General features: G+C 43.2%; 1 protein-coding gene and 1 long non-coding RNA gene across 4 annotated transcripts in view; one reads left to right on the forward strand and one right to left on the reverse strand.

Annotated features, from left to right (window-relative positions):
• Positions 1-12,247, forward strand: part of LOC119846599 — a 204,894-nt gene that overhangs the window by 184,666 nt on the left and 7,981 nt on the right. The gene's annotated exons all lie outside the window — the stretch shown is intronic.
• Positions 1-12,247, reverse strand: part of SORL1 (sortilin related receptor 1) — a 101,357-nt gene that overhangs the window by 43,593 nt on the left and 45,517 nt on the right. For all 3 annotated transcript variants that reach the window (XM_038380420.2, XM_038380421.2, XM_043500806.1), the window contains exons 13-21: positions 11,733-11,911; positions 9,320-9,506; positions 7,774-7,902; positions 7,280-7,365; positions 5,518-5,690; positions 3,956-4,087; positions 2,581-2,672; positions 1,734-1,980; positions 744-882 (exon numbers count right to left, since the gene is read on the reverse strand). In XM_038380420.2, the coding sequence (XP_038236348.1) occupies positions 744-882; positions 1,734-1,980; positions 2,581-2,672; positions 3,956-4,087; positions 5,518-5,690; positions 7,280-7,365; positions 7,774-7,902; positions 9,320-9,506; positions 11,733-11,911 (1,364 nt within the window). The remainder of the gene's footprint in view (positions 1-743; positions 883-1,733; positions 1,981-2,580; positions 2,673-3,955; positions 4,088-5,517; positions 5,691-7,279; positions 7,366-7,773; positions 7,903-9,319; positions 9,507-11,732; positions 11,912-12,247) is intronic.

A 12,247-nucleotide genomic window follows, 5' to 3' on the forward strand; every position in this document is an offset into this window, starting at 1 on the left:
AGCCCATTCAATCCCTGACCTCTCCGCTTGGAACTGTCAACATGGGCTCCAGCAAGGCCGGTGATTTTGTAATGGGTGCACACCTGGCCTTTAGCTTGAGACCCAACAAATCCTTTCATGTAGGTCACTAAGGAGCTGTCGGACGGTAACAACTGCTACCTAATGAGACCTGCACTGGACTCAAACCAGTGACCTCGAGGTGACAGAGAGATTTTAGGATTTTAAAGCTGAGATGTGATAAAGAGATCGTGATGTACATCTATCTTACTGAAATTTACCGTCAGCAAGCACCATTCACAAAAGATAGACAACGCTTAGTTCTATGGCTGAGAGCTGCAAAGTCACCTTCGGAATTTGGATGCATTTGGACTCAAAAAGTTTGAGGAAGGATGGCCCAGTGGTTAGGGCACTAGACTGGACTTTGGAGACTTGGGCACAATTCCCTACTTTGCCAACCCTCTCCCCCCCCCCCGGGGTGATTTCCCTCCCTCTGTGTCTCACTTCTTCATCTGTACAATGGGATAACAGCTTTTCCCTACCTCAGGGTGTTCTGGGGATAAAATACATTAAAGATGGTGAGGCACTCAGATACTATGGTGATGGGGGACCATATAAGCAGTTAAGATAGACAGACTCCCAAACCCCATTCAATGGGAATTAAGCAGCCAAACACCCTAGATGGCTTTTGAAAACCTCTGCATGCAGTCTACTTAGAAAAGATCTTTACAAACACTCCACATTACCTGTTGTCTTTCCTCGGTAGAAGATTTTCATATCCATGATCCCATTTAATCGACCAACTAAAATCTCCATTCTCGACCCACTGTATTTAGATGCTCTAAAAATACTCAGCTGCGACCAATCATTCCAGTAGATTTCATTCTGAAACATAAGCTTTGTTCCTTAGTCCATGCTTTGGTGGAGAAAGGCAAATAACATGACCTCTGCAAACATATTCTTTTCCAAATTCAGGATCCTACAGATCAGGATCTCCCAGTTAATCCTGATTTTTCATTGAACTAGCCAATGCAGAAGACCAATTTCATAAAGTCAGTTTCAACTGAAAACCAAGGGTAATATTTTGCATGGACGTTGCCTGTGCCCCCTAAGGTTTCATATACCGCCAATACTACTTTGCACTTATATATTGCTCTTCATGTGGCTTCAAAGCGCTCTGCAAGGCTGGGTCAGTGTCATTACCCCCATTTTATAGATGGGGAAAGTAGGATTGTATTAGGGTTCAATGACTTTCCCAATGGAGTCATAAAGTGAGTCAACAGCAGGGTCTGGAACAGAACCCAGGTCTTCTGAATCCCAGCCCCAACTTGCTCGTGTCTGCTTGTATGGACACAGCTGTACAAACAAGAATTAGTAAAGCGCAAACATGAACCTGGGTTCAGATAAGCAGACAGACATCTGTGAGACGTTAGCCAAAGGTTATCCAGATTACTGCGGCTCTCAAACCTACGAATCTCAGAACAGGATTGTCAGAATGTTTCTTAAGTCCAAAGGAAAGAAGCTAACAAAGGCTTAAAACTGGACCTGTGCAGAACCTGAAACAAAAGCCACGTGTGTGCGTTAAGGCTGCAAACCATTTGGTGAACTGGGTCAGAGTTCATGGTGAGCTTGGGGCCTCTCAACACAGCTCAGCGTCTATCACAGTCCCAAACTGGACAGTTTGGGTTGAGCCCCTATATCTACTATACTTATCTCCACACACACTGTATAAATACCTTAAATACAGCAATAGCATAGGGATGAGGAAGACTATGCAGTATCACGGATCTCTGCATCCCACTGAAATCAATCCTCTCGATTCTATCCATATAGGCTTCCGTCCAATAAATCCAGTGATCATCCACAGAAATGCCATTTGGCCATCTCACTCCCTCAGAGACGATGCAACTGGCTGACGAACCATCCATATCGCTTCTGTAAATGCCAGGTCTAGAGTCTCCCCAGTCTGTCCAGAACATCAACCTGATTATGTCCATAAGCAGAGTTAATTTAAAATAATAATACAAAGCCTCATCTAAACAGGTGTCCACACAAAACAGTGAGCTCCACTCTTTAAATCCTATCTCACAGAAAGAGTATGTCTTTTTAACAGGAACTCAATGGAATTCAATGGAATGCACCTGGCAGGGGGAATATCAAGGCTCCAGGACTGTGTTTAAATACACATGAACCACAAGTAAAGAAGTGATTCAGCAAACAGTCAGCTTCGGAAAGGTCAACTTCTCACATATCAGCACAGTGACTCCCAATGAAGAGACCAGTGTTCTGCCTTCTCTGCTGAATAACCAGTGGCCGCTATGCAGGTTCTTACCCAAGGAATGTTATTGTGAGGGAAATGGAAAATTGCTCCCAATCTCAATTGAACTGAAGCCCAGTTACCCGGATCAGACTATTTAGGTGAGAAAGAGCCACGCAGGGAAACAGCTTTCAAAACAGCACATGGAGGAGCGCACTACTTTGATCTTGTATGAATTTAGTCCTGACGAAAAGTGCAGGATTTACTTGGTTTTAATTGGTTTTTATACAAATTAACACGACTATTCACAGATAGGTCCTACTCACCCTTCTTTAGGCACCAAAGCTAGGGCTCTGGGTCGTTCGAGTACAGAGGAATTCAGAACAGTAAATCGCAAGTCTCCATCTGGGTTGGCAACCTAGCACAAGACGTAGAGGTGTGGTTTTTGTTTGCAATATGAAGAGCAATTGCATTGTTTAAAATTAAATGAAATTCTGCAGCATTTAATTACAACCACTTAGCAAATGACAGTTCAACGTATACATACTTGACAAACAGTTATCTTAAGGCAAGTGATAAAAGTTTATGGGCTTCATTTACTTATGTGATTTCCACAATGCTGAACCAATTGCTTACTGCTGTAATGCACTATGTGCAGCTAATTCTATCCCGCCACATTACAGAGAGGAAATTGTTCCATTTAATGCAGTTCAAATAACCTGTTAAATTACCTGACAAATTTATCCCTTATGTTTGCCAGTCGCTCACAACTTGTCCTTAATTTTGATGAGTGTGTTTGTTATTGGGCCATAGTTGAAGAACAGCTTATGCAAGCAAATTTGAGGCTATGGGCTCTGCTGAGAACTCTTCATTTGAACCATTTGCAGTCTGTAATTTGTCACCAACCATAAACCACATAATATTGTTTCTGCTCACTGACTGGATGAGTAAAACTTTTAACTAGGAGAATGAGGAAGAGTGATGCACAAAATTTGGGGGGAGTAAGAGTGATCCAAGTGATGCACAAAATTTGGGGGGGAGTAAGCTTTTGTCATAACATTCGTGCATCTTTCACGGTTCACTGCTGTTTTCCTGAAGGAACCAGCAGTTATCCAAATACTGGTGAACAACAGAGCAAACTTGCCACGTTTATTTATGAGCATACTTGTGAATCCCTTTTTGGACTGTTCAGTCTTCCCTGAATGTGTCATATCGATCTGAAAGTGTCAAACTGATCTACAGTGTAAGCCCTCTTCCATCATCATCATAGCAAATCCTAAAGGGATGTAGTCTCCTTGCAGATCGAGCACCAAGCAGATTGATCTCTACCTAGGTTCATAAGACAGTCTGTGTCCCTCACTAGCGATCTTACTGCAGCTTTTCATGCCTACATGATTACCGATGGTGGAGCGTCATTCCTTGGTAAATGCATTTTGTAATTCACTGATCTTCCATTTTAAATATAAAAGGCTGAATTCTACTCTGCCTTATGCATGAGTAGTTGCAATAAGCCCTTGGATGAGAAGGCTGGATGGCCTTACTGTCCCTAATATGTCAGCCAACATTCAGCTGCCCCCTCCCCCCCATCCTCCAGGAATGGGGACTCAAAGCTACACATGGTCAAACGGATTGAAGGCCTGGTAAACACAAAGCAATGGGGCTACAGCTACCTGTTATCATGAAGATCGGTTGCAGACCTACCTCAATTTTTGGAATACCAGCGTTCACCCAGTAAAGCAACTGACTGAGAGGTTCAAAGGCCAAAGCTTCCACTGTTTCTAGGCCAGTGCTAATGATTATCTCCTGTCCAGAGCTGCCGTTTAGACAAAGACGCTAAAACAAACAAATAAATAGAAAATTCTAAGCATCAAGGTTAGTGCACCCAGCTGTTCGGGGTGGGGAATTAGAAAAGGAGCCACTAACGAGAAAAACCTACCAGCAGTATTTGCATTGCAAAGCGTATCTATTACAGCTCCCCTGAGATACATCCATTTCTGGGATGCAGGGAGGCCAGGAGATAAACAGGAGTCCAACACAAGAGAGGGAATAGGAGACATTTTTGGCTTAAAAGGGAAAATGCTCCTCTTGTGATATGTGCCACCTTTCATTTCCATTCACAACAGAAGATAGGCGCTTTGAAAAGTGCTTTGTAATGGTTTTCAAGGTCTCACCCACAAGGACAAGACTAACTCAATTTAGACAAGACAAAGACAAGACAAAACTCAATCTCCACCTCGGTAGAAGGTTCTCTGCTTCAGTAGAAAATTCCAAACCTGGGGTTTAACCAATGAAATCCTCTCATGTGGCTTCAAATAAATATTAACTTTTTCCTCTTATCATTTTCAGTAGCTGCAAAAAGAACAGGAGGACTTGTAGCACCATAGAGACTAACAAATTTATTAGAGCATAAATTGTTGTGGGCTACAGCACTGGATGCATAGAATGGAACATGTGGGAAGAAGGAAGATAGATACATACAGAGAAGGTGAAAGTTGCCATACAAACTGTAAGAGGCTAATTATTATAATAATCATCATCTTAGTTAATTAGCCTCTTACAGTTTGTATACCAACTTCCACCTTCTCTGTATGTATATATATACCTTCTTACTATATGTTCCATTCTATGCATCCGATGAAGTGGGCTGTAGCCCATGAAAGCTTATGCTCTAATAAATTTGTTACTCTCTAAGGTGCCACAAGTACTCCTTTTCTTTTTGCGGATACAGACTAATACAGCTGCTACTCTGAAATCTGTCTTTAAGTAGCTGCTATCTTACAAATCAGATATACAGGGCCAGATCCTCCGCTGGTATAAATCAATGAAAAGTCATTTACACCAGCTCAGGATCTGGCCCTTAGACCCTAAAGGACATTCATGACCAGACTAGCCCTTTTAAGATAGGTTACATGAGGGTCTCAAAGACAGAAAAACATAGCTCCTGGCTACGGCTGTGTTTTTCATTAATAATAAAGATGCTTCCTTCTTATACAGGGCTTCTCATCAACAGACCTTAAAGCACTCTACAAAGGACGTCAGTAGCATTCTCTCCATTTTACAGATTGGTAAATCGAGGCACAAGAATGTGAAGCAATTTACCTAAGGTCATCCAGCAGGCCAGTGGCAGGAATAGTACCCCAGTCTCCTGAATCCCAGTCCACTGCTTAATCCACTCGGCTCTAATATCACACAAGGTATACGCTCTTCTAGGAAAACATCCCAGAGCATTGTGCTAGGCAGGGACTGCCCAGAACCCCGCTCACCTGTATAATGTCAAGCGTCACATCCGCCCAGTACAAACAGTTGTGGTCGTAATCAAAGTCCAGAGCCACTGCCCCTCGCAATCCAGTCAGAGGCAACTCCTCGCTGATTCCAGAAGAGAGATCGTACCGGTGGATGGAGTAGCGCGTGGCATACAGAATAAACTCATTCTCTTCTAGAGGTACAGAGAAATATTTATGTAGAAGCCTTTTCCCACGTGTTCCCTTGGGGATAAGGTGAATAAATGGGGTCTTCTTCATTTCTGACCAAAACCACACAGTTAGGACCTTATCATAAATGAGAATCAGGCCCTTGTTTTTGGAGAGAGACGATTTTAATTGGTGTATGTCACTAGCCATAGATTTCTGTAACTCACCCACAAAAGTGAAAAAATATTATTACCGCTATTATTTATTCCGGTTGGTGGAAAAAGAGGGTGAAAATTGCAAAAGTAGATTCTTTCTTTTATTTATAATGTTAAATTTTGTCAATATTAAAAAAAAAATTAACCAGCTCAAAACATTGCCAAAAAAAAAATTGTCCAAGTGCTTTCTCCGGAGCCTAAATGCATTTAATGTTTGTGAGCCATAAAAGTGCCGAAGTCGACAGATCCCGATGGGAGTCTTTGGGGTCTAATGTAACATAAATACTTATCATGTAAGAACTTGGGGACCATCCGTCTGTTTTGTACAACACCTAGCGCAACGGGGTCCTGGCCCAGGGCTGGGACTCCTAGGAACAGGAGTCTGTACCCAAACCCCAAACCAAGTGAGGTTGGGTCATGTAGAGAACATTTCATGCCTCTCTGATTACCACTCGGCCCTTCCCTAAGACTCCAGTCAGGCTGGGGGCTGGGCGGAGGGAGGGAAAAGAGTAGGGGATCTTGATTCACACCAAGAGAATAACTCCCATTGATTTTGGCTTGCTTTGGATCATGCTCTACCTTCTTCCTTGCAGATACCTCTCCCCCTCTCTCTCTTGCACATTAATCACGTTGCGCATGACGCAAGATTCCATTAAGGCTCTAATGATCAGCATGCAAATTACGTTGGCAGCACATGGGTGAATGAGATCACTGCAGGGCCCTCATGTCTGGAAAGAGAAGGGGAGGAGGCGATATCTTCGTGTGACTTGTCTGGCTCACACCACTGAAGTGCTAAGGCATAAATTTTGCTCTGCGTGGGCACAGAAAGCCCCAAATGGCTGACAGACTCAGTGGGGGCAGGACGGGGAGCAGTGACTGTCTGGGGGCTCTGCAGGCTGGGTAAAGGGACGGAGAGGTAGAATTCTTGCTCTATTTGTTCTGTTTTAATCTTATTCTAAACCTACTACAGTATGAGTCAGGAAATCATGGAGGAGTTTGGTTCCCAGTTATCACCTATTTTCATGTCTTCAGCTCCCCTCAGTGAGCAAAGGGTGTTTAGCACCATGTGGAATTGAGCCCTTACTCTGACACCCAATCAAGTGGATTTGGGGCATCCAAACTCCATGTCACTTAAAAGTGTAAATTCAAACCTGCTCCCATGTCAGAAACTCTCACTGACTCCAGTGTGAGCAGGGCTAAATCCTCAAAAACTGCATAAGGGACCCAGAAGGAAGAAAAGACTTTTTATGTGCTCAGATATTTCAGATGCAGTTCCATTACCTTTCTCAGATTTCTGAGAGCCTCACGGGAATCTGTGGATAGTCCCTAAACAGGCAGCGAAAGGAACACAGATTTTGCAAGGAAGCCACCAGAGTGGCAGTGCTCCCACAGAGACTTACCTGCTAGAGGGCATGGCACCAGTTCCCCTTCTAGCCGTGATTCAATGTCTCCTCCTACACAGGTGTCCCCAGAGATCTTCCGGTAGCTGGAAAATATATATATATATATATATATATATATATATATACACACACACACACACACACACACACATTCATTTCTTAAAGGAAAAAGCTAGCATACTCTCATGTGCAACCAACCGGTTCTTGTAGGATTTAGAATTAAGAGGGTTGTTAAATCACATTATATTGTGTACTCCATGGGTGCATTCCCCTTAATCACTTATTAATATGATTCTTCTTTTAATACCATTCAAATAAATTTCAAAAACTTAGATTGTAAACTCCTCGGGGTAGGAACCCTCTTTTTCTTCTGCATTTGTACAGCACCTAGCACCATGGGGGTCTGACTTGGGGGTCCAAGGAACTATAGTAATGCAAATATTTAATAATAATTTGAAAAGTCAAGTTTCTTGCCCATGTGCAGTACGTACCCTCTAGTCTTTCTATAAGTCGAGCCAACGGGACAAGGCACAGGTGGGGAATATGGTTTCCCAGCAAATTCGGGATCAGGGATGCAAACTTCTAATAATAAATCATCGCTCAGTTTAAAACCAAAATCACTGCGGCAGAGGGGAGAAAAAAAGGAAATGCTATCAAGTTATATTGCTACTTTCATGTATTCTTTGCAACAGTGTTAGAAACACAATGTGTTGGGAAGACCATTAATGGTAACATTCAAATTAATAACAATGTTTTGCAATCAGACAGCAGCTTGTATCGAAAAACTTCAAAACATTTTACATGCATTAAGTAATTAAGCCTCACAATCATCAAAACACATTAGGGCATGGGTGCCAGCACTGGACTCGGACTCCAGATATCCACGTTCCATGCCCAACTCTGCCACAGGATTATTGGGTGACGTTGGGCAAGTCCCTGTGCCTCAGTTTCCCATCTGTACAATGGGGATGCAGTAGAACCTCAGAGTTACGAACACCAGAGTTAGGAACTGACCAGTCAACCACATACATAATTTGGAACCGGAAGTACACAATCAGGCAGCAGCAGAGACCCCACTCACCCCAAAAAATGAATCGAGTACAGTACTGTGATAAACAAACTACTAAAAAAAAATGGAAAGCAGCATTTTGCTTCTGCATAGTACAGTTTCAGAGCTGAATTAAGTCAATGTTCAGTTGTAAACTTTTGAAAGAACCATAACGTTTTGTTCAGAGTTATGAACATTTCAAAGTTACGAACACCTCAATTCCCAAGGTGTTCATAACTCCAAAGTTCTACTGTAATGATGTTTACCTCCTTTGCAATCTATACATAAAAAGTGCTAGATAAAAGCATTATTGTTACATTATCTTAATTTTACAGATGGGTAAACCGAGGCACAAACTGGTCAAGTGACCTGTCCAAGCTTACACAATGAGTTAGTTGCAAAACTGGAAACCAATCCCACAGTCCTTATTCCCCTTCTGACCAGCTCTAACCAAATTCATCATTATTCCTTATTTAGGTGCCTAACAGGGAGCAGAACTCTTTATAAAAATCTGACCCCTGCCCAACAATTCACACATTAACGAATAACCTTTACAAGTGATTGTCAAAGCAAAGCTTCTTTATCTTGACAGCTGTTTAGTTTCACCGATATCTAAATTAAAAATAAAATTACATAGCAGTGCCAATCACATCCATCTAGTTAAATGGTCTCTTAACTTTTCTATAGTAGCTTTTTGTCTTTGGAAATCATCCGTATCCATTTTAAGGGAGAAGTGATGCGATAATAATACTTTGCTTTTCTATTGCACTTTTCAGAGTCTCTCAAAGTGCTTCAAAGACCTGAATGAAACCTCTTACCTCCTATTAATGAAAGGATGTTTTCAGTCTATTTAGTCTGTTTGCTATAAAACCAGGCCATAGATACAAAGAGATAAATAAATGGGATCTGTTTGTTTGCTCACTGTTGTTAGTTACTGATATTTATAACTGAATAACAACCCAGACTAAAGAGAATTAATTGGTACTTACCATTCAAAGTCTTCTCTTGTACATGAGCAGTTGGAGACCATAACTGGTCTATCAAAATCTTCGCCATTGAAGCAAGTCGCATGAGGAGTCCTCCTTTTGAAAACTGTCTTCTGCCCCAGTAAGCACTCATTACCTCGCTCATCGGAGGGTGACCACAGTTTGTAATCGTTTTCTGTGCAAGGGACGCCTATGATAAATGACATGGTTGGGTTAAATAAAAAAAGTCACCATGACCTACATACCCAAAACTTGAGATTTAAAAAGAGGGGGCCTGATTTTCCTCTGCCCTTGTACCAGGAGTTGTCTTTTACCCCTGTGCAGAATGGGTGCAAGATGCTGGGAGGCTGAAGATACTAACCACCACTGGAAGCCAGTTGATCTGCTAGCATTTTAATCTTCGCACAGCTGCCAATAAGCACACAAGGTGCAAAGCTGTGGAGAATCAGGCCTAGTGTTTTGTCTTTGCAGGAGTCTGAGTTGCATCGTATGAACATGCACATTCCCTGCCGCTTCTATTCCAAGAACAGCACCTCAGGCTAATGTCACTGAGTCCCACATACTCCGCCCCTCTCTCTGCGGTGCTGGGGTTTCACAATATAAAGGGCTCCTAGAAGCCTATACGGGGATATGAGCACATTTTTTGTGCTGCAGAGCAGGCTCTTAGCATGGATTTATGGACTAGAATATCTATTGCTACATGGATTTTCTGAGGCTTCGCCCTACAGAGCAGGCGGGCAGGGGGAAGGAGGTGATTCCCAGGTCTCAGTGCTCCAGTGGCAATTTGCAGTGGGATTCCTCTCCACCATGCCCTGCCGAGTTCTGCAGATTCCTGGCCCAGTTTACAGGCCCGGTGCTGCGGAGAAAGAGTTGCATGTTAATACCTTTTATGCCTTGGGTTTAAAAGAGGGAACTGGCTAGCTCAAAGGCTTGCCAATGCAGCCTTTCCACTTCCTCCAGGTTAGCTGTTCCGTTCTGGACAAAGTTGGTAGTGCCTGAAATCCTCTTATGGAGCCAGTTTTCCCTCTCTTTCACACCAGGGGGAATCAGGGGTCACTCCATAGGAATCAGTGGAGTAGGACCCACTTGCCCAAAACAAATAGAAAAAGAGACACTATTCCAATTCAAGGCGCACAGCGTACGGAAGAGGAGAGATGTTCAGTGACAGAAGGCAATAAAGGACTCCGAAGCAATGACAGTGCCTTTGCGACGACTTACTTAAATGAAGTCAATTTGATCCCCAAACCGATCCATTTATAACAAAACATCAAGGGAATCGGTTATAAATTTTAGTCAGGCAAATTCCTCTGTCAAGTGTAACTGTCTTTTCATTAAAATGCTGCTGCACAATCAAAGCTGAAATTGGTTATAAAACATTCATTGGCCTGGCTTTCAGAAGTGGGTTGCTGGGGTGTTTTGTTCTTGTTTTCCCTTTTTAAAATCCTTCAATTCCCAGAGAGGAGATTTTAGCTAGAGAGGAAAAATGCAAATGTCCTTGGCAGGCATTTCAATCTAAAAACTCCGTCAATGGGCATGAAGGGGCACAGAACCTGAGGAAGGGGAACAGTATCACTGAAGTTCCTGGCATCTGAAGGTGAGCCTCTCTTAGGGTACATCCACGCTGCAATGAAAGACTTCTGGCACGGGCCGCCGCTGGCCTGGCTCAGCTGACTCAGGCTCACGGGACTATAAAACTTCAGTGTGGACTTTCAGGCTTGGGCTGGAGCCTGAGATTTGAGACCCTGCAAAGGGGGGTGGGTCTCAGGCCAAGCCCAAATGTCCACACTGCTGTTTTTAGCTGTACAGCCCAAGCCCTGTGAGCCCGAGTCAACTGACCCTGGCTCTGACATTCGGTGGCAAGAGTTTTTATTGCAGTGTAGACATACCCTTAGGCTCTGAGCCTGCAAAAAGGACCACGTGGGTGGCATCCTTGAGCCTTGCAGAGCCCTGCTGAAGAGCTGACTTGCCTTTCAATTAGACTTGGGCTCCTAAGTTACTTTTGAAAACAAGACTAATGCCCATAAGTGAGTTAGGTGCTTCTGAAAACGTTATCGTAGCGCTCAGATGACTAGGTTGTACTTCCTCTTTCTCCCTCTCAGCAGATAAGCAATGAGAGCCCATGAGTATATGAACTTTTAAAGGCCCTGCTTGTCCCTACCTTAATAGTAAATGGGGGAAGTTGCAAGGATCTGCTGCTTTTCAATGAATGACAGGTTTCAGAGTAGCAGCCGTGTTAGTCTGTATTTGCAAAAAGAAAAGGAGTACTTGTGGCACCTTAGAGACTAACAAATTTATTAGAGCATAAGCTTTCGTGAGCTACAGCTCACTTCATGTGTGTTTGAAAAGCAAGGCGTTGGGATAAACAGACACCGTACGTGCAAACCTCAACGCCACATTAGTACACCAGGTCCCTTACCAAGCACGTCAGTGGTGTTGATCTGCAGTATCAGCCAGCTGTGGCCGTTCTCTTTATAGGAGCCGAAGATGGTGAACACGGTGCTCTTCTCCCCCGGCTCGGTGAGAAGCCCATACACAAATACTGGTTTCTCTGAGAAGGTGAACATTTTCCAGGTCTCCCCTTCATTTGTGCTGTACCTAGAGGGGGAGAGACAAGGACGGTGGGACTGCTGCAAATAAACTCCTGGTGGCCTCCTGGTTGGGATTTATTTGCTCATTTCTAAATTTACACAAAACCAGGTACTTTCAAAACCTTACTAAGGTCATGGTCATGACTAGTAACACTTCGCTTTTCCATCCCATAGATCTCAAAGTGCTTTACTAAGAAAGATCAGTGTCATTAGCCCCCTTCTGCAGGTAGGGAAATTGAGGCACAAAGAGATGTGACTTGCTCAAGGTCAGTGATAGAGCCAGGATTAGAAGACAGATTTCTCAATTCCAAGTCTACTGGACCACACTCATCACAAAACAGAA

This window comes from Dermochelys coriacea, chromosome 22 (assembly GCF_009764565.3).
Source record: "Dermochelys coriacea isolate rDerCor1 chromosome 22, rDerCor1.pri.v4, whole genome shotgun sequence".
NCBI classification, from domain to species: domain Eukaryota; kingdom Metazoa; phylum Chordata; order Testudines; family Dermochelyidae; genus Dermochelys; species Dermochelys coriacea.